Here is a 26,789-nt window from a genome sequence, read left to right as displayed (position 1 = left end):
GCTTCATTTTATTGAATCCTATAAAAATAAGCCTGATTTTTGAAGAAAATGATTGTGAAAGAATTTCCTAGCATGTCATCAAACAGTGCATCAAGGATAACTTTTACACTTATACTTCTTGAAAATACCAGCAGTCCTAATTAATGTATTATGTATCTAATTCATTCAGGAGTCTTGCTGAATGCTATTTTGGAGTAGAAAAGAGAACAGAATGGTGAAATGGAGAGAGAGACTCCATCATCTGCTCTGAGAATTAGCTAATGGATTATTTCCAGTTGAATTAAGAGACTGAAGGAATACTCAACTTTTCTGAGGCCAGTGTACTAGTATGTACAATAGGTGTGTTCTTTGCACCAGTGGTTCTCAATCTTTTTTCATTTGTGAATCCCTAAAAAATTTTGAATTTCAGGTGCGGATCTCTTTGGAAATCTTAGACATAGACTGCAGACTCCCCGAGTCTGTGGGCCACAGGTTGAGAACTACTGCTTTACACTCATCCCAGTGTCTTCACTGAAAGGTCTGGTGTGTCTACATTGGTCTTGATGTTTGATGGTAATTGCTGTTAAAATTAGTGAGAGTTCTGCTAATTATTTACAGTGCATCAAGAGAAGTGTTCCTTTCAGAATGACCTGAGTACTTCCCAACAGACCTAGTAAACAGCACAAAACAAACTTCCAATGCTATCTTATATAGCATGCTGACAAACCCAACAGACCATTGGAGTGCTTATTTACAGCCTCGTGCTGCCCACCAACTATTTTTCAAGTAAAATCACATAGGATGATTCACACATCTTCCTGAGGTACTGTTCAGAGAACACTCTTTAGATCTTCCTAGAGCTGTTTCTCATTATGGGTGAATATGGACTTACAATAATAGTGGTTAAGTAATATGTGGACAACTGGTTGTTCCTGGCTATCAGTATATGTTCCAATGTCATTAGTGAATTTGGATTGCAAAACTGACTCCTGCATTGTCTGTCTGTCTCTGCGTGCTTCTCTCTTTTTCCGGCTGCTTATCCTTTTCAGAAGAAAATGTAGCTATTGAGGACTCCAATGAGTTGATCTTGCCTGCTAAATACATCTAATTAAGGGATTAAATATGAATGCACATTCATCTACTGTTAGAGCAGCTCTTAACCTAATTTCTTTATCTGTTGTTACCCTAGCACTGTTGGAATAATCCAAATAAAACAGCAATGGTTCTACTGTATTTATTTATTTATTTATTTTTCATTTACTTTCTCAATCAAGTGCTAATAGTGAGAGCCCTGAAACTGGGCAGGGCTGGGCTCTCTATGTGCTGAGGCCCAAATGTGGAACAGAAGTACAAACTAAGAGTAATCACAATGGAAGAGGTTTTAACCAATGTAGGTTACAGTCCATTAATACAAATAACCAGTTTTGTGATTCAGTGTTTGATGTAAATAATCTACAATTGGTGGTAGGGAACTCCATCTGGTCATTGTGTACTAGCTGAGTTAATTGAGAATAGACTTTTTATAGGGCAATCTTGCTCCATCTGTCCAAACTTTGGACAAACTTCCTATTGAGATTCTTGCACTGGTGCCAATCATCACAGTAAGTGACTGCTTGCCTGTGCTGCTTCTGAGTAGAGGCTCTGTCATCCAACTAGCAGTTAGTAGTGCTGCCTTCTGTTTCCCAAGTGACGTACCCTCAACCCAGATCTGCTTGTAGACAGCCCTCAGGTATGGCTGGCATTGACTCTGCACCTGTTACAAATGCTGTAGAAAACTGTTGCACAGAACCTGCTGAAATCCATTGCCAAAGCATTAACTATCACATAAGGCCTGACTGGCCTTACTCACAATAATGAACACTTACTTACATGAGTAGTTCAACTGATGTCAAAGAGACTGACTGTACAACCCTTGTTCACTGGCATTTTCATGAACAGTCCGGTCTTTATACCTGTGTCACTCACGGTGCTGGGTTAAAACTCAAATTGGGTTTCTTTGCCCTAAAATGAGCATATCTAACTAAAACACACTTGAGCTGCTATAGCCCTTCTCAGTGTATTCAGTCAAAGGAGGACTGGTTGTCCAAGCTCTTATATCAGAGGGGTAGCTGTGTTACTCTATATCCACAAAAACAACAAGGAGTCTGGTGGCGCCTTAAAGACTAACAGATTTATTTGGGCATAAGCTTTTGTGGGTAAAAACACACTTCTTCAGATGCATCTATAAAATGCAAGCTCTTATAGTTTGTTATGAGTGAACTGATTGTCATCACTTCTCAGTGAGAAGACTCATCATTTTCTGTGAGACCATTCTAAGCCCCCCATTTTGTTTTTTGAAAAAATATATTCAGAAGGTTGTGTTCTTTTCTGGACAGTCTTTTTTCAGTTACCATTGAAACTCTTTAATAAGTAGACAGGAAATGAAGGAAAGCTGGTACTTCAGGAGGAGAGAACAGTCCATTTATGCTCCAGGAACTCATTCACCTGTCAGTATGAATAGCTAAAGATCCCTTTATTTGACTAGTTCCTGGTCACCACTAAGTCTTCTTTGCTCCGCTTCAGCATTGTCAAGAAGACTGATAGCTAACCTGATCAGCTGAGGAGTGGCCTAGTGCTTTAAGACTCTTCAAGTAGTGCAGAGCCGTTGTGGATGACCCCGTCCCCTATGGACCCAGCATAGAAAGTGTGTCACATGTGAAGGGCTATTGAAGCTGGTCATAGGTAAAAGGAGCCCGGAGGTAGCTCTAATTTACACTGGAAGCTGACCTGGCCCGTGCCTGACCCCAGGATTGGGCAAGCACAAAGGTAATATAATGCCACGTATGCTCCCCCTTAGTTGGGTCTTCCACTGAGCAATTTTTAGCCTATAGGGTTTAGTGTAAGTCCAGGCCCCCTCAGCTACAAGAGAAAGGGTGCGGAAGGAGTTAGCATGATCAGAAGAATACCTGCCTGGGAGCACATGGCTATAAAAATTGGCAATGGTGAAACTGGCCTGGAATATATCAAAGGAGTTCCTCTTCATTCTGGTGAAGTGACATAAAAGAGATTCTGATGAATTCTTGAAAATTCAGGTTATTGGGTTGTTTTCATCCTCCTATATCTCTGTGTTCTTAGCCTTTCTGAGGCTCCTTTAATACTGAGGTCTGATCCTCTTAATACATTATAGCACCACAAGTATGCAGAAAACACATGGACAGTGGGTCTTTGCCCCTGGGAGTTTACAGTTTAAATGATAGACTGAGGCCAGACTAGATCATCATAATAGTCCTTTCTGGCCTTAAAATCTATAAAACTTTTTCATTAAACTTTATTCTCTGTTTTAGATGTGGAATTTACAAAATGTCTGATTCTCAGTAGCCGCAATCCACATAAATCCATCCCTCCATCCTCTTGTACATATTGCGGGTAAAATAGCCACTACAGCTTTATGTGGCTCACCAAGGATTTCCATTAATATGTACACCAGGCATATCCCATATTCCTCACTGGGCAAAATTCCCTTTAATTTCTAAGGAGTTTTGAATCAGGCCCATCATCCACAATGAGGGCTTAAGCCTATGTTTCCCTGAAACACAAACATGCATCTTAGCAGAGCAGTTCATTTAATAAGATACATAGGGATGCTCACCTACCTGTCAGAGAACAAGATCAAGCCCTTAGAAACTGACTATCTATGGCACAAGTATTGGAAACCACTATGGTGAAGCACTAATTTTTCTTGGAAGGAGGAGCATGGAGAGGGTTAGCTCATAGATACTTTCCACAGTAAATTAGTTAACATTAACTATAGGAAAAAATTAGTTTAGTTGTGAGAAGAGTCCAGGAAACTGATCAAAAGGAGGACTCTACGGGGTGTATTTTCAAAGCATTGTGTGGGATGTTCACAGCATAACTTCCACTATAGTCAGTGTTTAGAGTGGTGTGGTGATGGTTTAGAGGGGAGTGGTGATGAGGTAGTCATTTTATCTCTGTCACCTTTGCCTGGATGGGTAGAGACCAAAAACCATTATTATCTGATGGCTATATCCGTGGCCTAAGCGAAACAACTTGGATAATCCACAGGACAAATAAATAAATAAATAAAATAATAAGGTGTTATAATAATACTTTGCACTTACATAGCATTTTTCCTTGGTAGAGCTCAAAGCACTTTACACACATGGTGGGTAAGTCATACTCCAATTATAGATGTGGTATCTGTAGTGTAAACAAATTAGTGACTTGCCCATAATTTTACAGGGTGTTGGTGTTAAAGTTGAGAGTTGAACAATGGTCCTCTAACTAGAGCTGGTCAAGCAGTATATACTGGACAATTCTGATTTGTCAAAATGGACACATAGCAGTTTTAACAAAACTTTTGGAGGAAATTTTTTTTCAGGTCGAGGATGTAATTTCTGGTCAAAACCAGTAAGTGGGAGGAGGGGATGGGGGAAGAGAGAGAGAGAGACTCACCCCAGAGCAATCAATAAGTTAAAGTACCACTTAGGATGTGGGAGATCCAGGTCTGAATCAGGTAGAGCAGGGACTCAAAGCTGGGTCTCCTGCATCCTAGATAAGTGCCCAAAATACTGGTCTATGGGTTAATCTGGGGTAGTGTTACTCTCTATGGTTTTTTCATTGAAAATCTTTGAATGCTCTCAATTTTGTCCCAGTGTGGAATGGGAAAAAATAGAAATCTGAAATTTTCATAAAACAGGGGAAACCATTTACTGACCATCTCAGCGTCCAACCACCAGCCCCAGGCCTGATTCGCTAGGTGCTGAGTCCACTGAAAATCATTGTATGGACAAGCACTGTATTTGTTATGGAGGATGAACTACTTGAATTGTAGAGCTCTGGTGGTCCCCAGTTTGCCACTGAGGCACATTGGCATGAGACCATAAGAGAAGCTGCACTGTTTCTGCCTATGCTGTATCTATCCTCTAGTTAAATAAAGACCTTCAGATTCCAGTGGTGCTGTTCCAGCACCTTTCACCAGCACCAAATTATGTTTAAATAACAAAATGGTTTAAACATTAAAATACTGTAACTACATATAGTCAATATTCCCCTACTTATTGGATTACTGCAAGACAGCCAAATTCCCTGTGGTAGTTCTGGAGCACAAGGCCACTTACTCATAAATGAATGTACAGGATTGCTACACTGTAGGTACATTGTGTCAGAAGGTAGCATTATCCACATTTCGGGATGTCAGATACTTAAAACTAAACTGAACAGTTCTGGCCTTTGAAATGCCAACAAGACTGATTTCTTAGCTGATAGGGTCCAGCTTCAATCATTAAATATTTTACTTGTAAACTATCCTGGGTTTATATGTGATTTGGAGGAAAAAATAATTTATTTACAAATAATCATTAAACAGAAACTCTGAAAGTGCAGTGTATAGTGCTAAGAGGTTGACAGAGTTGATTATAGAGGGTTTAACTGTTGATGGTATGAAGATTTTTCTCCATTTGATATTTCTCAGCAATTTAGTTGTGAAAAAGTGTTGTTTTGTGCTTAAAAAATTGAATGGTTGATAATTAGGACTGTAGTGTTGCAGAATTTTTGGCCTTTCATGTTCCCTTCCCTGTCTTGAAATGGACTTTAACAATGTATTAGATATGGAGCTGGTACCTCTGCTACTATTAAGGTTGTCCAACAGTGCCCATTATAAGATCCTGTTTTCAGTTGTTTATAATTTTGCCAAACTTTAACCATTTGGGCTGAAATTTTCCATGCCAGGTATGAATCTCAGTGTAGAAGTCTGCTTTTGGGAGAGGGGGTTCACCCCTCTTTGGGGCGGCTGGGAGCCAGACCGCCTCACTACCTGGGGTGACAACAGCAGTTCCGGGCCCAGACCCTCAGGGAGGGGCTGAGCAAGCAGTTCAGTCTATAGAGCCCAGGCCCGGATCTGGGCGGGGCAACAAACTCTGGTGCAGGGCTCAGACCCTCGGGCAGGGGCGGAGCAAGCAGTTCAGTCTATACAAGGTAAGAGGCCCAAGCTTCTGGGCCTGAGCATTGGGGCAAAGGGGGAGACTGTGAGTGGGGTGGCAGGGGGGACGCAGGCCCACCCACTCCTCTGCGTCCCAGCCCGGGACCCTAACAGTGGCAGGCAACCTGCTGCTGTGTCAGTGGGGATCCAGGCTGCAACACACTGACATTGGCTCTGGTTGTGCTGCAGCCAGACTAGGGTCGGCTGCCCCCAGGCTACTTGCAGACTCCCCCTCGGGGCTTACCTGGATCCTGGGGTCATCCTCCGCATGGTCCAGGTGCATGGGTTTGTCTGGCAGCTCCTCTGAATAACGAGCACAGGGAAGCTCCTGCAACTCCTCTGGATAACGAGCACGGGGGAGCTCCAGCAGCTCCTCTGGGTAGCGAGCATGGGGAAGTTCAGGCCACTCTGAGTGGCTGCCCGAGTCTCCCAGTCCCAAGCTCCTGGAGGGACGTCTGCTCACTCCAGCCACTGGGGCCTCACTGAGCTTGGAAGGCCCATCTTTATACTTCCGGGTCTGCGCTTGACCCTTTGCAGGGCGGGCTCAGAGCTCTGTAGCTCCACCCAGTCTGGCCTCCAGCTGGGCTCTTCGTCCTCTGGGACGGCTGGGAGCCAGGCGACCTCACTACACTCAGAATGACTTTTTTCTGTCTTCTCTTTTTTGGGGGGGCAATGGGGAACAAAGGGGGTAAAATTTTAGTCAAAATGGTTGGTTGTTTCCAAGATTGGCGTTAGGGGGAAACACATTGTTTTGTCCATGTTAAAAATTGTAATGGCTTTAAAAGAAAAAGTTCTAGCACTCCCTTGCTCTGGCACAGGGACTTGAACTGTGGCAGAGGTGGTGGCCTTTGTATCAAGGATATGCCTTTTGTCATCCCCGTGAAAATCTGCTCAATATGTCAAGTTAAATGCCTTTGAAAAGTTGTAGTGTGCACATGCTCAGTTGAGACTTCTTTGATTTTTAGCAACTGACTTGGGTTCTCAGGGCTTGCATCCTAGGGCTAAAAATCCTAGGGCTAAAAATAGCAATGTAGAAATTCAGGTTTTGGTTGGAGTCTGGGTTCTGAAACCCAGCAAGGAGGTAAGGGTCTCAGAGCCCAGGCACCAGCCCAAGCCCAAATGTCTACACTACTATTTTTATCTCCATAAACCCAGGTCAGTTGACCCAGGCTCTGAGACTCACTGCTGCAGGGTTGTTTTTTGTTGTTGTTTTTGAATGATTTATTTGCTGCCTAGAGCGGAGGTACCCTGAGGCCTCTGAAGATTCCATTGTCTCTGAACATGCTCAAGTTTCATACAGCTTCTAGTGCTGACCAGAGTGTGTGTCATCCCCACAAAGTGACTGAGCATGCTCCCTCCAGCCCAGAGGTACAAGTGTGAAGCTGGACTTTCCCTGCAATAGTTTCTGCTGGTTGTTGTGGGTCAGGGTGAGGCTGGACACCAGATCTGAGAGCCGGGAGTGTGTCTCTCCTGTGTTCTCAGTGACCCCCCAGCTGGCACCCAGGCAGTGTAATGGAGGAAGCTGTCTCATTCAAGTGCAGAAGGGACAAAGGCTGGACCAGATGGAAGGGAAAGGATTAGAGTGGGACAAATTGCCTGATGAGGCTGGGAGGAGCCAGGGTGGGAGATGGAGGCTGGGGTTGGGATCCATTAGGGAGATGGGGACTGGCTGGCAAGGAAACTGAGACTAGGAACCAGTGGGAGTGTATCAGTGGGTGGGGGAGATACATATCTGACAAGGAGCGGGGGTGCAGGGGAGAGGACTGGCACTGGCTAGGCAAAGAGACTAGGACAAGGAGGAAGGTCTGAAGGCTTTTGCTGCGCATAGAAGTGTCCATGAAACAATTCCCCTTATGCAAGTTGCCCCAGCAGCAGCTCTAGTAACTGTCAGTTCAGTCATGGCCGGGGAGAATATGTCATGATGTCACAAAGTGAGTGAGGCTTCATTAAGACTTTGCATAAAACAGGAACATTTTAACAGATGCCTGGATGATGCATGGCGGCTTATATATTGTTTGTCACTTTATTCAACTAATGGGCATCCAGTTGTGAAGATCTGCCGTTATTTTCTGTTATCTGCGCATGTATGGAAAAGTAATACAAGATTTTTTTTTTCAGAATAGAAGAAATGTGAGGTGTCTTTGAGGGGCTGGGTGGTTTCCTTGGTTTGCAGTTTCACAGAACTAGAAAAATAGTTTATTCTCTGTTCTACTCAATATAATTTTTATACCGCACTCGTCACTGTAGTATCTGAGCACCTTCCAATAGAGCATCAAGCCATGTTGCACATCTGCCATACGTTATTTGTTTTTTCATCCTCTCCCCAGCTGGAGAAGCCTGTGTGTTGGAGGGTCCTGCTTTGGTAGGGTGTGTCTTTTTTATTTTTTTTTAATATAAACATACCTGTTGCTGTGTGTGTGTTATGTTGATGCTGAAACAGCCATTTTGGATGGAAATCAAACATAGAGGCATTCCACTCCACAATTTTGAATGTTTTTGACACTTATGAGCAAGTGGACATGGTGGCTTGATTGGAATTGTTTGCCAACCTTGACTGTAGCAGTCACATAGGAGCTGTTACACAGGGAAACAGCATTAAGCACCTGCGGCAGGTAGACCCCCACCCTCTCCTTAAGTAAACAATTTGAAGTAACCCTAGGGTTTCCTGTAAAATTCTATTTGGCCTTACAAGTCCCATCTCTATTAGACTACTAACCTTTTTTGGTCCTTTAGATGGTTATTTTACCATGAATGGAAACACAGGCAGTATCCTAGAGGATGCAAATTCCTGTTTTTCACTTTGAAAAGCATTTTTTTTTCAGTTTTAGGGCATCCCAGATTTCACTGCAGAACATCTTGAGACTATCCCCAAAGAGTAATTATAGCAAAGTAACTGCTACACGCTGTCAGGGAATGGCAAGCTCTCGGAGGTTAGTGAAACAACAGCAATTTATAACTCTAATAATATTTAATCATGGATCTCATTTTTTCCTATACAAGGAGCAGCCCGCTGTTCTGATTTATCCCCTTCCCAGCCTCCCTGGTTCCACTCCACAGAGATCATCATGGTAGCTCAAAGACTATTGGGCTAATGAGTCTGACACAAAGTAGCGGAAAGAACTTGCAGTAATAGCCATCAGTTTATTGTTGCCCTGACGCTTTGGTTCTTTATCCTTAATCCCCTCATCCACTACAGGAATCTCTCTCTCTTTGTATTGTAGATGGATCAGTCATTAGGCTGCTAATCTGGATTGGTCCAACCCTGCAAGGTTCTGGATATCTCCTGCTATATGCTGAGTAATCTGATCTGCTAGTAAAGTCAATGGGAGCTGAGGTTGGCACCTCACTTCTTAAACACCACTGGCTTTATTCTGTGCCCTCAGGTTGTTCAGCCACTTAGCTGATTTGAAACAGAGCACTGGAACAAAATATGTTCAAAGTGATTTTTAACTAAAAGCTAATGTGAAAATGTTGGAGCTTGAACCAATGTAAACATATTAAATGTAAGACCATTTTCAAATGTAGTAAAGAAAAAAATCACACAGTGTTCCTTCTCCTGAAATTCCTAAAGGATACATTTCTCCTTCCGAGTCATGGTTTCATAAGATTATATTTTATTAAACATTCTTTACAAATTTTAAAATATTGCTATTTTACATGCACAGAGGAAAATCAGTTGAACAATTGTTCATAGGCATCCATTTAAAATCAACCACAAAAGAGGAACACTTTCTTATTATGTCAGTTATTAATGTACTTGATATGTATATCTAAAGTGCATTATGTTACAATATATATATATATGTATAGAAAGTCAGCAGCACCAAGATACTTTAACAAAATAAATACACCATTCAACAAAATAAATTATGGTAAATGTGACAATAATAATTGACTTAGCCTTAGCCAAAAAAAAAAAAAAATTCACAATAGCCAAATGTGCAGTTTCAGAGAGCAATGGGGGAGGCGGTTTTATTTCAATGCATTTACAATATTTACAGATAATAAATATTTCTAATACTTTCCATATGTTCACTATTACAGAATTCTGCAATATGTTTTCCAAAGATCTCAACTGAAAATTTAACGCCTCCTGCAAAGAAAGAGGGAGGAGGGGAAACACAAAGGGGGAAAAAATTAAATTTCCCTGAAAATAAATGGACACAAGATTTATATAATAATCAAGTAATATAAGCTGTGCCTTTCTATTAAATAGCCCCTCTAGGGAGAGCTGATTAATAACATTGAGCTATTAGGTGTCTTCTTTTAAGTCTCTACTGTTCTTTCAATTCAATTAAACTAGCGATGCAAGGAACGGCACATTGATTTCATGCAGCTGAGTCTGTATCATCTGCAGCTGTCTACTCACAGAAGTAGGAGGAAGCTTCTGCTTCGTTTAGGCCTTGATTCAGCACATGCATAAATACTACTCAAGTCAATCAGGCTACTTATGAGCTGAAAGTTAGGCATAGATTTAAGTAGCTTGCTGAATTGCGGCTATAAAGATCAGTTCAGATAAGAGATTTTAAAAACCCATGTAAAACCATCTGGAGAAATGGGAAAAATGGAATTAAGGGCAAGGCTGAAAAGAAACATCAAGCCCATCTATAGCTAACATGCCAATTATATTGCTTGAGCTTTGTTTCCTATGCTGCCTTTTTGATACCCTGTTTTCTATTGTCAGATACGTTCTACTGTTGTCATTTGGTCTGCCTTTCCCATTGCTGGTGGGCTATGAGAAACCATTGGACAAGGAATTACTTAATTGTGAGGTAGGCGTTTCTATGACATGAATTTTACTTTAGTACAATGTGTTCAGGCCCTGATTCTGAAGAGACACTAGCTCCTTTCACAGCACAAATCAATTGAATGGTTATTGAATTAAAGCTTTGGGAAAACTGAAACTGCACCTTTGTGAGTCCAGGAGGAGTCTAAAGGCCTGACCTTGAAAATGTTGAGCATTTCCTGTGGGGCTCTGAGCACCTTCAGCTTGTACCAAATTCAGTGGGAATTCAAGGCATTCAGCACCTTGCAGGATCAAGTCTTAAGGTTGGGATTTGCTCCTCTGTAGTTAATAGGTGCCACCAACAGACTGGTTTTAATTCTATAATCCTACCTCTCCACAGTGAATTCAAGAGGCTATAAGCAGTATCCCCTGCCACGCATTCTGTATCTTATTTATATTTTGCTTTGTTTTTTCCAATATTGATATTTTTCTAACAGTGAAACTGCTGCAGGGTTTTTCCTCTCTCACTGTGTGCAGTCCAGTTTCTGTAATTGTATGTTGGTTCCCTGGGAAACAACTATAGGATGGAATTTGATTGGCTGTGTTGTCAGACTGATTGCCAAAGTTGTGGGTAGAGTTTCACATGGCAGACTTGTGTGGGTGTGAGACACACAAAAAAGAGGAAATTCTTGACAATTTAAGGGGGTTTTATGTACATAATGAAAGCAAGACTACATCTAATGTTAGGAGGTTACACTTTTGAAAGGTTTCTTAGGAAATTAGGTACTAATAATTTAATTTAATTGGAATGGGAATATAGCTGGGAGTGCTGTAAGAATAATTTTTTTTAAGTAACTGGAGTGGAAGTGTTAGCATGCTAACATTTGTAATATATATAAACTAATAATATTGATGTACATTGTATATTAATCACACAATTAATTATATATGTGTACTTTTAAAATGGATTATGCTTTGGTTGTGGATCTAGCTTTTAGCCTTGAATTTAGAGTTCAAGTTGAACCATGAGTTAGGTATGGATTTCATGGTACCAAAATCTTACAACTGCCCTCTGTGGTTTCTGATCTCAAATGTCAGAAATATTCCAAAATCAACTAATTTTGCAAGACTTTTCTTATGTCGGGCTACCCTCCTACCAGAACTAGAAAGCAAGTTTCTTCCAGTTTTTGTTCTGACTTGGCTCCAAAATTGTGGAGTCAGGACTGGCTAGGGAAGATCAGGACCAGATCCGTGAGTTCAGCCAAACTACAGTCATGCCTTCTTTCCCCACCAGCAGGGAGAGTTTGTGGCATATGAACCCTTAAATCAGCTCTGTGCAACTGGAGGGTTACCCATATACAGGGATGATTGTCCCTGAGCCAGCTAAACTGAGTTTACAGATATGTTATGCCAGCACTCCTGTGCAAAGTAACTCTGGTGCCCTGGAGGCTCTGGCCCTCCTATCTAAAATGTGTAGGGAGAGGAAGGGGTTGGATTTGAGATGCCAATTCAAACACAGGGCTTGCATATGTTTGTAAAGAATGACTTGTGTTATTGAGTAAAAATGATGATGAATTATGTCATTTCCTGAATTAAAAATGATTAAACAAAAGGTTTCAGATTTCAAGTTGACAGCTGTTTTGATTTAAGGTGTAGAAATGATAACATCTGCCAGATCACTTGGATAATTACAGATAAAGAGCATGTACTCGATTCTCAGAAACCAGAACTGCTGTGTGTTCTGTAAGGGAGGAATTGCAAACTCCTGTTTTATAACTTTCTTTTTAAAAAAAAAACCTAGCTTTTATAATTAAGTATTGCAAGTATACAATCCCTTCAAGACTCTATTCCCCTGCTGGACTAACATTGCAATAAGGGTATTCATGCCAAGAGGCTAGGCCAAATCTGCAATGTACTGCAAAGCTGAGCTTCCTTTAGGCATATAAGGACATTAGCCATTTAAAACTTAAACCAATAAAATCTATAGTGTCGTCTTTGTTGGATTTTATTTTAATACTACTCTTATCTCTTATCATCTGTAAATGAAATACAACCAAATGCTTTGGGAGTTTTAGCCCCATTACTTTAGTTTCTGTATAAGTGTACATTTGAAGATAGGAGCTGTTTTTCAGCTATCCGAGCTCTGTAACATTTATTGTAACTTCTAGATGTATCAAACATCTGATTGCATATGCCCCGGAACAGGCCTTTAAAGGGTATTTCTAAACTGCAGCGGGAAGGCGTGATTCCCAGTAAGGGTAGGCAGACTCAGGCTAGCTCAGCTTGAGCTAGTATGCTAAAAATAGTACTGTGGACGTGGCAGTACTGGCAGAGACTCAGACTAGCTACCCAAGCTTGGACAGGGGATTGGGCAGGCTTAGGCTCCAGCAGCTAGCCTTAGCCACTGCTACTGTCGCTGTAGCCATGCTGCTGTTTTTAGCAGGCTAGCTCAAACAGAACTAGGGCAGTGCCAGTTATACCACTTCTTCTTATTAAAGTTCTGTTAACTACTGATTTGTCATTACATCTAAGGCCCAATCCCAGATTTCTTACTCTGGCCTAGATAAGGCCTGGTGCTGAATGGCAGGAACTCCCCTGACTTCGATTGGGAGTTGAAGACATGAGGCATCTAGCAGGACTGGTCCCATAAAGACTAAATCAAGGTGCAGCATTTTAATAAAACCTATGGTTCATGGCATCGCTCTTCAAATAATTTACTGTGAAGCAAATTGCTCTTTCATGTCCACTGAGCCAAAAATGAAGGGGAAGAGGTGAAGGGAGAAGAGTGTTATGTGTTTTCTTTTTAAATTCTTTTTGGAATTGAACGTTTCTGTTTGCCTTCTGTACACAAAGCTGTTCAAGCTCAAATCCAGATATGAGATGTGTGCAAGTGGGCTAGCAGCTCAGGACACTTAGTAGAGAGACTCCAACTCACCATCGCCCTTAAAAACCTTCATTGTCATACATGGGGAAAGTATGTCTCTCTCCAAGGGTAATGCTCAACATTTTTCAGCAGCAACGTCATTGTTTCTCAAGCTGGCAGAAAGATGGAGCTGAATTAAAAAGTCCTAATGGCAGGGAAAAATTTATGGCAAAAGGCTGGTCTGCACTGTTTGCAGATATTACTAAAAGAGAAACTTTCCGTGTTCTCCCCTAAGGTTAAACAGTAAAATGAAAAACTGTAAAGTAAGGATAGGAAAATTGCCAAGGAGGAAGGGCAAAAAAAGAAAAGCTCTCCGTTTTATAGATGCAGGGCTTTAAGTAGAGCTCAAAGCTGTCAGTCTGCTGAAGCCTAAATGTGAGACAAAGATCTGAAACAGGGATACCAAAGTAAGAGCAGCGCAGGAAATTTTAATAGATATGAGGTTCATTCCTTTGGCATAAATAACACTTTCTGTAACCTCAGTTTCACAAATCTCTGTGATAAGTAATTTACTATAATTACTGACAGAGTTGTCCAGAGTCTAAAGCAGGGTATTGGGAGTCATGAGACCTGAGTCATGGGCAAGTTGCTTAACTTCTGTACCTCAGTTTCCTCAGCTGTAAAATGGGAATAACACTTACCTTGGTAAAGTGCATTGTGGTTGCACAACATTCTGTTATGTCCTAAAAAAATTGTTTTATTTATTATAAAATTCCCGATTTGTATGAGGCAGAGGTAAAATGTAACAATTCCAATAAATAAACAAAATATATGACATGTCTCCCTGGTAAGGATAAAGCATGATTACCTTAAATTGTGATCATGTGTAGTACCAGAGATGTCCAAGAGGGGGACCCCTTCATCTCCATTACCAGACCCTCTAGAATTTGGCCATGCTGAGCGGGTTCGCCTCTTTTTCTTTTCTTGTTCCTTGCGTTTTCCAGGCTTTGGTTTCTTCTTCTTTCCCGATGTCTTCAGGGGCTGCTCTTTGTATGTCTGAGCTTTGTTTGTCTCCTGAGTTAGGTATTTACCCTCATCTTCACTGCCACATCGGACAGGGTAGTTCTTTGTGTTAGTTGGAGGCTTGGGGTTTGGAGAAACTTCTGAAGTAGCCCGGATCTCTGCTGTGTTAACACCTTCAATAAGATTTTGAAGGAAGATCCTCCTTCGTCGATCTTGGATAGACTTCCCTTTGTCATGCAGTAGCTGATGCTCTGATACAGCTCTTTTGCTAAAAGAAAAAGAGAGCAGGGAGAGAAAAAGATTTTATAATTTCATTATCAGCCAAAACTTGGCAAAACTCACCTCTCCTCTGGCAGCTGTAGCCACACTGAGCAGTGAACCAACTTTCCAGCTCTTAGTGTACCTTGCTAATTCAGTGCTGGAGCAATTTCTTGTCAGAGTAGCTGTTCCCTGCAGAGAGGGAAAGGACCTAAGCCAGTAATAATTCTCTGTGGACCCATCACACACCACTGGACTTGTGGATGGATTAGTCAATGCTCTGTTCTAGGAAAGCATATTTTAATGGTACAAGGCATTCTATCTAGGCACTAAAACAAGGAAGGCAGTTGCCAAAGTTAGGAAAAGGGAACCAGATAATGGAGTACTGCAGTCACATAAGAAAGGGAATAATAAACACCTGCAGTGAAACCTGAACCTCTTTTTATGCAACATTGTTTTAATAACTTTTTTCTGCCCCATCATATACTTTAAAAAAATATGCACCTTACTTTTAAGTTATAATAAGTGTAACTGCTGGTATTTTCTTCATGGCAAAATTTTCAAACTTGAGTGCCTAAAATTTAGGCAACCTATAACCATATTTAGATACCTAAACAAGCGGCTTGACATTCAGAAATTGTGAACACCTAGCAGCTCCCATTGACTTCAGCCAATACTAAATATGGATGTAAGTGGATTTAGGAACCCAAGTTTGAAAATTTTGACCTGAATTTCTGGTGTTCTCTATTTTCTCTTGTGCATTGTGCCAGTCCATTTCTGTGGTTCCCCTCACCCTTTTCTCTGCATCTCTGTTCCTTATGATTCTTCCCTGATATTCTTCTAAAGTTCCTATATTTGTCCCTTTTATTGCTCATTGCAGCTGACATTTTGGTTCATTGAAGCTCTTAACCTATATCTGTTTTTGAGGAGTTGGGAGATGATTTAACTGGAAGCCCTGCCAATGGTTCATACTTGTCTAACAAGAAATGGTCATCAGAAACCTTTTTGAAAGGATGGCCTAAGAGCTGTCTGGCCAATGAATAACCATGAGAAAATATACATTTTTTTCTTTAATGCAGGGTGGATGCACACTTGCCCTGTGAACCACAAAAGCATATGAGGTGGGCTTATAGTTATGTTCCCATGACTGCTAAAACCCATAGTCCTTCCAGCTTGCTTTACTTCAGTGTGTTGAGATGGGCTATGCATCCTCTTTTATTGTATTAGGGTGCTACCTGTGATCGGACCCACTCTAACCAAAGAAAATGAATAAATTGCCTCGCTTGTTGTACAGTAATTTAATCTGATACAGTTTCGGAATATGGATGAGCAGGGAGAAGACTGATAACTGTCTGACAGAATATTCACCCCCACTATCCTACTATACGGTGGAGTTTCAAAATGTGGTGCGGTATAACTCTGCGCCAAATGATTGAGTGAGGTCTGTAATTTGTTACCCTCAGTCCCTTCTGAGCTGGCTTCCATATGTTGTGGACTTCCAATGTAGTCAATACTAGAGCCGTTTGGAAGTTAGCAGCTTCACATAGTATAAGCTTATGAGAGCATCTCTTTTGCTTTTTATCCATGTAGATCATGACACCTTGAGTTTTTTGGTTCAAATGATCCCAAATCTCAAAGTGAAATTCAGTTCAAAATGCCAGCTTTTCCCTGGCTCCACAATAACATTTTGAATTGATCATGATTTTGCTGCAAAGCTAGATATTGGGTATATTTGCTCAACACTGGTCCTAGATTTGCTCAAAAGAGTCTAGTAAGTCTTCTGCTAAACATTCTCTGAGTTTCAAGAAACTTGTAGCCAGGTGAGTTTTAGGGGACTGATGATTTTTGTGCAAGTAGATAATACTCTTCTATTGAACACTGCTAAGCAAAAATAACATGTCCTGATACTGAGCAGGTATAACGGGACACAGCTTCACTCACTTCTGTGGAGTTGCAATCATTTACACTGGCTCAGGATCTGGCCTATCAGAAAAAATATGTAATCAGTAATCATCCATTCTGCAAAACTCTTCCTGTGATGCTTCTCCAGTCCCTCTAATGGCCTATATCAGGTAAATACCAACAGTCATTCTGATGCTCTGTCTTGTACTCCTTACTTCATAGCCATAACCAGCAAAAGTTGACTACTAAATACCTCCTTGCTTACATCAAGCTGACTTGCAAATGTCAAATGTTAAAACCAGCACCTTGCGCTGATCTGAAATGTGGCTAACTTCTGTCATGTTTCTCAATCTGTCCACTGTGACTCACATTACTTTCCTAACTAAAGAACTGTATTTTCCCAGGATACTTTCATGGGAAATGTAGTTATCATTCCACCCTCCTAGTTTATAAAAGCATACAAAATCTTAGTGCTTTACTGAGTTTAAAATAGTATGCCTCATGTGAAAAGCTTTACTACTGCCTCTTATAAACTACCAGGGATAATTGCTTTTATCACAGAGAACACAAAGCTGCCTTAATCCTCTGCTGTGTATTTAGTCAATTCAGTCACTGTTACAAAATCTTGAATCTTAAAATCTTGTTATTAAGAACTCTTGCTTGAAAAGTAATTCCCTTTAACATAGATAGTCTAAACCTAGAGTACACACAATACAATCAAACAGCATTACAAGACCCACTTCTTATTTGAGTGTAGATTTCCATTATAATCCATGAATTGACATGCGAATAGATGCAGTGCCAGGAGGGGGTGGGTTTCAATTTTAAATGTCTGTCTGATATTTAGCATGCAAATCTGGCCCCAAACAACTTTCTGCTGTTCCACGCTACTGTATAATATTACACAGTTATATTTCACATGACTTTTATTACCCAGCCAGACTTGAAGATTACATTTTGTCTCCCAGTTTCCTTTGGGAAATTTCTGTTTCACAATATATAAAGTGAAAAATATGTAGCAAATATAAATCTCCTTCCCCCATTAGCAACCCCAACCTAGCTGCTCAAGTAACTCCTTTGTTTGTAAACCCAAGGAAAACAACTTGCTGAAGAAGGTTCATGTACGGAAGTCCTTTAGAGAAGTGTCCCATAACACAGGTATCAACAATGTGATGAAAAGTCCTCATCTTGCCCTTCCCCCAGCCCCCATCATTCACAATAAGGAAAGTGGTGGAGTCTTTAATATGTGTATTCAGTTACTGGGATGTTATATATGACAAATAATATATTTACAAGAAAAAATTTGTAGTACTGTACTAGCAAGCAACACAGTTAGGAAATATTAGGATGTTAGGGTTAGGCTGACCCACTAGAGGTCCCTTCCATCCTTCTATGAAATATGCTTCTCACTGAAAGGAAAACAGTCTGACCCCAAACCAAATGCAGTAAATGTTAAGCTAACATGTGGGTAAGCACTTTTGAGAGAAAGATGTAGATCATGGTTTCTGTTTGCCCAAAGTGCCCAGACGAATTATTGTATACAAGAATGTTCTATATACATATGTAGCTAACTAGTCTTATGTCTCATTATGGGGGAAAAAGTACTTAGGCTTAAATACTATGAATCCAGGACTTGTGAACATTCTAATTTCCAAAATGTTATTTTTGGGTCACTGTTTTTCCCCCAGTTCATTCTTCTTAGAAAGTTTTGTTCACTTTTTTTAATCTTGTATCAGTAGCAAATAGTCAACTTTCTGTCAAGTTTTTTAAATTAAATCATTAATTATTGAATTATTATTGTACTTCAGTGTTCATTTGGGGCCAGATAAAGCTCATCTAAATCAGTGGAAAGATTTCAATTGACTCTGGATCTAGCCCTTAGGGAGGTATCCTGCCAACGGCTGAGTGCCCTCAGCTCTCATTGACTCCGCTGGGAATTGAAGGTGCTCAGTCCATTTCACAAGTGAGTGCACACTTTATGCTAAGGGAAAAATATTTGAAACTAGGGTGACCAGATGTCCCAATTTTATAGGGACAGTCCTGATATTTGAAACTTTTTCTTATATAGGCTCCTATTTACACATACACACACCTCATTCCCTGTACTGATTTTTCACACTTGCTATCTGGTCATCCTATTTGAAGCAGACTTGGAGATGTGGTGATGCAATGTCTAGGCATGCTGATAAAAATATCTAATTTCTCTTTGAGTCATTGCTTGTTTTCCAGAAATTTTTTTAGCAGCTAAAACATTTTGTATAACATTGAATGGGCCCTGCAATCTGTACTCAGGCAAACTTCCCATTGGCTTCAATGGGAGGTTTGCCTGCATAAGGACTGCAGAATGGGGCCTATGATTTTGTTCTGTTTCGCTATAATAATGTGTCTAATTTCATCTACTACTGATTTAAGCCCTCACTGGAAACCTATGTCTATATTTGTGGCAAGTTATTAACCATGGTTTGTGGTGATAATAAAACAGGCTTAGGCTTAAAGCATGTGTTGTTGGTGTTTATGCTGTACCCACAAACAAAACTACATGAATGTCACTGGTTGACAGCTAAATGGTTTTCAAGTGCGTTTTACATGTTATGCAAAAAGGGAATCAAGAAAACCTTTTGGACAACTTGGCACCTATTTTTCCATCCCATGATTTGGAGGGTGGAGGGGATGTATTTAATCTTGGCATATATAAGTACTGTACTCAAAAAGATAACAGATATTTCTTATCATATCTTAATTTAAGCAAAAGTTGGCTCCGTTCCAATTCAAAGATTCTTAGCCAAGGAAATAGAGTATTTAATTGTGCTTTATTTTTTATTTACATGAATCTATACATGGATTCTCTGTGCAGCTGATGAGAATAAAATGGTTTCAAAACAAAACACAAAATAGTTCAAGGGTAGTTTGCAGCAGTGCAAACTAGCAAATGTTAATAGGAAGAATACACTATAGCTTTATCATCAGTACAATGAACACAATTTGCCCTAGGAGGTTTATAATAGACTTCCATTTGGTGCCAAAGTTTAGACATGTCTCAAGTCATTTCTCTTAGGGGATTTATTTGCTTTTCAAATGATAATAGAGGAAATGATATATGGAAGACTTATCCTGAAATACATACATGAGCACTTATAAGGAAACACTTTAGAAGTTGATTACATGTACAGTATGTGACACTTTCCTCTAAACATTCTTGACAGGGTTTTCTAATTCTCTCTCTCTCTCTAGTCTGACTCTTGCTTCTGAATGGGATAGAAACGTCAAGTCGTGTCAGCTGCCTTTCAAGCCTTTGACCCCGCCGCCCAAGTGTACAGCTTGAAGTGTTTCCTCCCTAAAATATTTGATACAGATCAGTTAACTAAATGTTTACAGAGAGTAAGTAACATAGCTACATGTGTAGGCTATGGAGCTAGATCACTTCTGTGGTTTCTTTTCTAGACTTAGCTTACAGTACAGTGATATATCTATGTTGATGATTACTGGAGGGATAAGGGGGTCATTTCCTGAGCAAAATGTCTCAAATCAGATTGTCATCTATCTACAAAATGCTTCTGTCTCCAGTTATTTGGCTCCAACTGATGAAATTATTACAAAGTGGCACAAGTCCAAAGAAAATATTTCTATATTTAATTTTTATTATATTCCCAGCTACCCTATCTCCTTCATGAGCTGTATCAATACCTCTTCTGGATCTACACCAATACAGACATATTGACATTCCAGTATATAATCTACACTTATTAGGTAAAGTATAGTTCCAAACCTCTCTCATTTGTCTGTCGTGGTGCGTGAATAGATACAGATCTACATATGTTTGGCTGTCTTGTATACACTTCGGCTCCTCAGGTTAAAGCACACATTCTTACCTGAGTGTCTTATAAAGTCAGGGAGAATTGAAAAGTGCTGTAAATCCCTTGTAATTCATTAAAGTGGGGGAGCATATAAACTGTTCTTTATCTATTGCTTAACCAAAACTGATTGTAAAATGCCTGGTGCAGGTAATTCTGAAGCCACTCCGGTAAAGAACTCCACCAGGTAACAGAAAAATGCCATTGCTGGAGCGCTTCGAACATACAGGGAGCCCCGTTGCAAGCTGTAACATTACGGTGGCTGTATACACAGACAGATTTCTCACACCTCCCCCTCTCCCCAGTAATCAGTCCGAAAGAAACTTACAGTCTGCGGCTGGTCCCCTCTAGTGATCTCCCATAACAGGGGACAGAATAACTCAGCAGGAAGACTGCGAAACTCCAATGCTGGAACAGTTTAGTGAACATTGTATCCTCTCGGTCTTGGAACCTGCAACGAAAGGAAAATGAGGCCAGTGATACATACTCCGGCTTCTTTCTAAAACAGCAGCTGCTGAGGACTACATCGTCTCCTCCGAAGTTGCAAAAGAAAAACAAACTTTCTTGACTCTCGGCAGCTCTCACTTCTTAGAGATCAGCTGCTCCCAACTTCGCGAGCGCGCTCTCTCTCCCTCTCTCCAAAAATAATCCGAGGCAATTCCTCTCTTAAATACTAATAAAAATGAACTGATTTGTATATGAATCAGGTTAAGGAGCGTGTTTACATGTCTCCCATAGCAATGTTTAATTAATCTGGCAAGCTGCTATCTCAGGGGGTTGTGTTACAGGGCAAACCCTCTTTTCAGAGCGGAGGAAAAAAATTCCTCAGCTCATTATTATTATTATTATTATTTCAAACCAAGGGTATTTTCTTCTCTGTACAGATGGGGAGAGAGAGAGAGAGTGAGAGAGAGAGAGAGAGAGACCGACTTGTATATACATCCAGCTATTATACCTCTTCTAAAGCCAGGTTCAGGTCTTGCTGCTTCCGGAAAGTTTGGGTCCACACTGAGAAAAGGAACCTGAACTTTTCAGGCAAAGTGTGTGTTTGTCTTATCTGGGAAACCAGAGAGGTCTAATAGGAGCAGAAGCAGCAGGGAAGGCTTAGCGGCTGGAAAGCGTCCTTGGCTGTGCAGGTTGGAGCAGAGCTGGAGCTGAGCTGGGCTTGGAATGTTCACACGCTCTAGAGGCAGCCGCCGGGAGGGAAACCTGCTAGAGGAGTCAGTGACTGCAAAGAGATGGCGCCCTAGGAACATGTGCGGATGGCGCCCAGTACGGGATACCAACATCCAAAAAAAAAAAAAAAAAAGATTTCAACCCTCCCCGGGATCGGGATCAAGAGAAGAAAACACCCGCCCATACAAAGCACACGCCAACCCAGTCCAGTCACATCCCCTGAAACAGGGTTGGTTTCTCTCCCTTTTTCACCACTGGACCAGCAGCGGGTCTCCCCTACTGCAGCACGCTGCAAAGGAGGTGTCTCCCCCGCAGTGGGGCACTTCCAGATTAAAACCAGCCCCCTAATTTGAAATTAACGGCGCCTTTCCTTTCACATCACCTACCGTCGTTTACCGCTTCCACCTATTCCCTGGAGGGCTGCTTCCTAACGATTGGAAGTGTAGGCTAGCAAAGGGGTCACACACACACACTGTGGCCTCGGAAGCTACTGGCCAGGGGAAAAAAAGAATCGGGGAGCGTTTCTCCTCTCCTTTCTAAGCGAATAGCCCAACTTGGGCATTGAAGGGATCTGAGTCACTGTGCCCAGAAGTGAGAGGCTAAAAGCACCGCGGGACGACCTTCATTTGTGAGACACAGCTTTGGTTTGGAGCAGTAGTTGTTGCTTCCCTTGCTCCTCAGCACAGCTGTGAACAGCTGGCGCCCGTCCAGAACCCTTCGTACATACTTTCTAACCCGTTGCCAGCTGACGGGTTTATACCCTTGGTGGCCTAGCTGCTCTTTCTTCCAGCCAGGAAGTTCCAAAAACGGGTTAGAAAGAAGTCACCTGGGAGAACTGGCTCGCGCGCTCTCCCTTCAATCAGACATCACCCCAGATGAGTGAACAACAGAATTTTCCATCACAAGGAAACACTTATGTAAAACCAAAGGTAACACAATCCATCTCTTTGTACAGCCGCGTTGCGCAAGAAACTGCCTCGGGCTATTATGAAGTAATCGATACTACGGAGACTATATATAGAAAAATCTGTTTTTCTTAATGCTGAAAATAAAATCATTTTGTATCTGACACAGTTATCTTCTGAGGAACTTTATAGCATGACAGGATTATCTCTCGCTGTTACTCCGCCTTTTAACATAATGGGAGCGTTGTGCTGGAGAAATAAACATTTGGGGTCTATGATCCGAATTTAAGTTGCACCCTGAAAGCGTAATGTTCTCAGATCCCCAAACCACTGCAGCATGCAACTTTGTATACAGCATCCAACAACCGCCCCCCCGCCCGCCCCCGCCACCCCAGGGTGGCTTCGAGTTTGCATCACTTCTCAGGGTTTGTTTTTCAATGCTTCTTTAAACTTCTTCCTTGTTTAGTTTACCTTTTTACTAAAGCCCTCGAGGTTGGAGTTTAAGGATTTCCACAAACTCATAGAACGGGCAAGCTAAACCTGCTTGCGTGGTACAAGAGATACTGTCCTCACCACTAGGAGTCGATCCACAGAAGTGTCATTTGTTCAGTTCACTGATTTATTATTATACATTCTTTCCAAGCTGCTTCACAAGCCTTAACGTAATATTTAGATATTTTTAAAACGTAAAAATACTTTTTCTATAGCAAGTTAAATTACAAATAGACCGTTTTATACCTGCAGGTTGTTTTACATTTAAAACGATATTTGCTTCCATAATAAAACAGTTAACCTACTTAGCCAAGTTTCATACCACACGAGCAAATAAAACCGAATATGAAAAGGGCTGAAATTGAAATCACTCTGGAAACATTAAATGGCTTATGCTGTATATAAAGTCACTATATACTTGGTAGGCTATAAATTAAAATGTAAAATTAACAGGCTATTTTGATTTACATTGCCCTTTCCACTAATTAAACAATAATTGAGACCCACCTCAAATCTCCCCCCCCCAACACACATAAGTCTACTGCTTGTGTTAATGGCAAAATATCTACCAAATATTTTTAGAATTTCCTCTCCCCCACAAATTAAAAAAAATCCTCGTACAGACTCAGGAAAAATAAATAGCTTTTATAAACTTGGAATACTGAAGTTTCCTCACAAATTATTACTTCACCTTTTCCTTGAGTTACAGTCTTCTGTGCCTTTCAGGGATCACCCTGGCCAAAAAGAGGTTGACCTTCTTAGCAATCGCTTCCACGACTAGTTTCTATCTCTTTTTTTAAAAACTGAAATAAATCAAAATGCAAATGACTTTAAAAATCCTGCCCTAGGAGCTTTTATTCTGCACCTAGCATACAAAAATAAAACGAAGGATTTTAAAAGCAGGTGCTTCCTTTCCTTGTTGCTCTTGTTATTATCAAGGAACAGGAGCTTCTCTTCTTAATATATATAGAGAGAGACCCTTTTCCCGGTACTGAAAAGAATAACTCGTGACATCATAGCCTACCTTCCCATTTACTGAGTAATCATCCCTGCTTCAATAGGGTTGGAAATACATGACTTAAATCCTAGGGCTCCTAAGTTTTGTTAATGCTCAAAGAAGGGAGAAGTGCCAAGAAGGCTTGGTCTTTAGCAAGGCATAGGCAGGCACGCACTCAGCATCTTTTAGCCCATAGCAGGACTGGGAGTCGATGGTATCTGTTCTACAGCACCTGGCATGGTTCTGGCTTAGTTATGTGCCACCTACACGAATGCCTAGCCCGTGAGCAAATTCTAACCTCCCCCAGTATCGTCCCATCCCAAGTCTCAGCCCTGTCTTGCAACAACGCTGAGAGGAAATTTTGTGAGTGTATACGTCTGGCTTCTGCCTCTTTCCTCTCTTAAACTTATGCAGAGCGTCTGTTCCTGCCTTCTGTGAGAAACCATCTATTAAAATGTCTATGGTGCTGAATGATTTTCGATCTCAGGAATGTTCTTTATCTCACTGGCATTTCGTGCTGAAATCCATCCCTTCCGAGAATGTGGCTTCGCAATATATAGTGGATGTACTTCTATGGCTTTCCTAGCTGCCTTTGGACAGCAGCGGACCCAGGTTTATTCAGAACAATAAACCACCAAGATCTAAATGATATAGCATAGACGTAGGCAGGAATGAAAGAGGCTGTTAGAAGCACCCCGCCGGAGACCCAGTGAAAATGACCAAAGGTTATCATCTGAGTAACCCTTGCCTGTGCTCCAGGAGGAAATACCAGAGTAGGGAAATACAGAGTTTACCTTTCATTTGTTTGACTCTTACTAGGGAAAAGGTCTGCTGCAAGGCTAAGCAGCAATTCAGTTTTTTCCGGCAAGGAGGATAGATAAAAGGATAATTTCAGGCAGAGCATTCAAGCCATCCTGAACAAGTGTCTTTAGCAAACCAGCTAAAGCCCCAGAGACAGACAAATCGTGTGTGTGTGTGTGTGTGTGTGTGTGTGTGTGTGTGTGTGTGTGTGTGTGTGTGTGTGTGTGTGTGTGACATTAAAACAATATTTCCCCTTCCAACGTCAAAGATAAACGTTTGGAAAGATGCTCTTGAATAATTCTGTTTGCCTATGTCTCGATTTGCCATACACATAGACATAAATCAACTTTCCCAAAAAGAAGGCGACCTGCGAATATTGCTAAGAAAACTGGTATCCTGGAAGAAAATCAACTGTTCCAGTTCAGTCACTTAATTACTGGTGTGAAAAAGGTCCATATCCTGGAAAAGGGTGGGTGATGGAACCCATTTACTAGGGGGCTGTCTCTGCCCTTCTTTTTCTTATTTTAAATGCGGGGGGAGGGGATATAGAACCATCTCCCCAGCGTTAAGGAGGACAGTCGCTTCGAGTAACTTTTTTTTACCTAATATAGCTCAGGAATAAACTTCACTCAGAGTCGTAGAACCTAAGAAAACAGGAGGGACAGGTTCAGTTAATATGATTTGAGTTATAATTATACCCTTGGAGAAAGAAAGGAAAGACAAAGCGTCGATACTAGTCTTTAAATGCTTGGTAAATTAGAAGCATTACAAGCTTAACAGCCTTCACCTTTTGGGTTTGAAGTTCAGCACATTTCCTCTCATTTTATTCGCAGCTTTGTCAATTTTCCCTGCCAGGAATCTGTAACCTCAGTTACACTCAGACAGGGCTTCAGCTTGAATGAGGAGTTAAACCTTCCTATTCTTTCCCGGGTGGAAAAATTTGTGAAGATCATCAAAATCTATTCATTCTGATAGTTCGACAGACGCTTCTTTTTTTGGGGGGGGGGCAGTGAATCGAGCGTTAGACAAAGGATTTGCTGGGTCCATTCCGCAAGGGAGAGAAATTCTCCAAGATTTATAAAAATATAATGTAATGTGCCGCAAAGTTTGTGGCTAAAGCTCTGTGGAATCAAAATGTAAGGTCCTGGAGTGCTTTTAAAAATCGTGTTGTGACAGAATGGTATTTAGTGCAACTCTGACACGCACCCGCTAGCAAACACGATTGCTTGCAGATTGAAAGTAGTATTTCTTTATACATACTCGGTTTTACATTGAATACATGCCTGTGTTGTTTACGAGGCAGAAAGTCTAGTAATGTGCTTTAACACCCCTGGCAATTCCTCGTAGGAATTGGCTCCTCCCACTCCCAATGCTAATAGGGTCTCAGATTAGAGACACACCTTAGCTAGTGTCTAATTTCATGTATTCCTCTAATGAGGTAAAGAGATCACTGGGGGAGGACAAAAACCAAAACCCTCCTCCCTATCAGCAGGACTCAGACGTTTCCTTGCATACTATTTGTGCACAAGAACCGTATTATTAAACAATGAACAAAAGGGACTGCCTCTCTCACTTTAAAATGCAGTGGAAGCTCCCACTGTTTAGCTATTGAAATAATGCACTCTTTAGTTAGACAATGTGTATTTCATTTAGTGCATTCAAGCAAAAAAAAAGTTGTGTGGAAATGAATTATGCTTTGCCAAATCTGCTGTCTGGTTCTTAGAACGTAGCAGACACTGAAACGACTAATTTTAAGTTTGAGGGCAAGGAGTCAGTTCGTATTAATTCATAAAGCCTGTTCTTACTATATATAGTTCCATGGTGAATGTAGTTGGCATT

The 26,789-nt window shown here is 41.0% G+C and overlaps 1 protein-coding gene across 5 annotated transcripts; it reads right to left on the bottom strand.

The window, feature by feature from the left end:
* Positions 1–9,579: 9,579 nt before the first annotated feature.
* Positions 9,580–24,503, bottom strand: PTHLH (parathyroid hormone like hormone). 5 transcript variants are annotated; one of them, XM_030539124.1, is made up of 5 exons: positions 24,177–24,502; positions 23,844–23,955; positions 20,908–21,030; positions 14,414–14,836; positions 9,581–10,049 (listed from the first exon to the last, which is right to left on the bottom strand). In XM_030539124.1, the coding sequence occupies exons 3-5, from the start codon at positions 21,006–21,008 to the stop codon at positions 10,040–10,042; spliced, it is 534 nt and encodes a 177-aa protein (XP_030394984.1). In that variant the 5' UTR covers positions 21,009–21,030; positions 23,844–23,955; positions 24,177–24,502; the 3' UTR covers positions 9,581–10,039. The 5 variants fall into 5 exon arrangements, with proteins under 5 accessions (XP_030394957.1, XP_030394984.1, XP_030394976.1 ...); XM_030539097.1 differs by lacking the exon at positions 23,844–23,955 and having other exon boundaries at positions 9,580–10,049; positions 24,177–24,503; XM_030539116.1 differs by lacking the exon at positions 24,177–24,502 and having other exon boundaries at positions 23,844–24,154.
* Positions 24,504–26,789: the final 2,286 nt, after the last annotated feature.

Source organism: Gopherus evgoodei, chromosome 1, assembly GCF_007399415.2.
Source record: "Gopherus evgoodei ecotype Sinaloan lineage chromosome 1, rGopEvg1_v1.p, whole genome shotgun sequence".
Classification (NCBI taxonomy): domain Eukaryota; kingdom Metazoa; phylum Chordata; order Testudines; family Testudinidae; genus Gopherus; species Gopherus evgoodei.
Note: the sequence above shows the minus strand (reverse complement) of the source record. Positions and strands in the feature narration are given on the sequence as shown.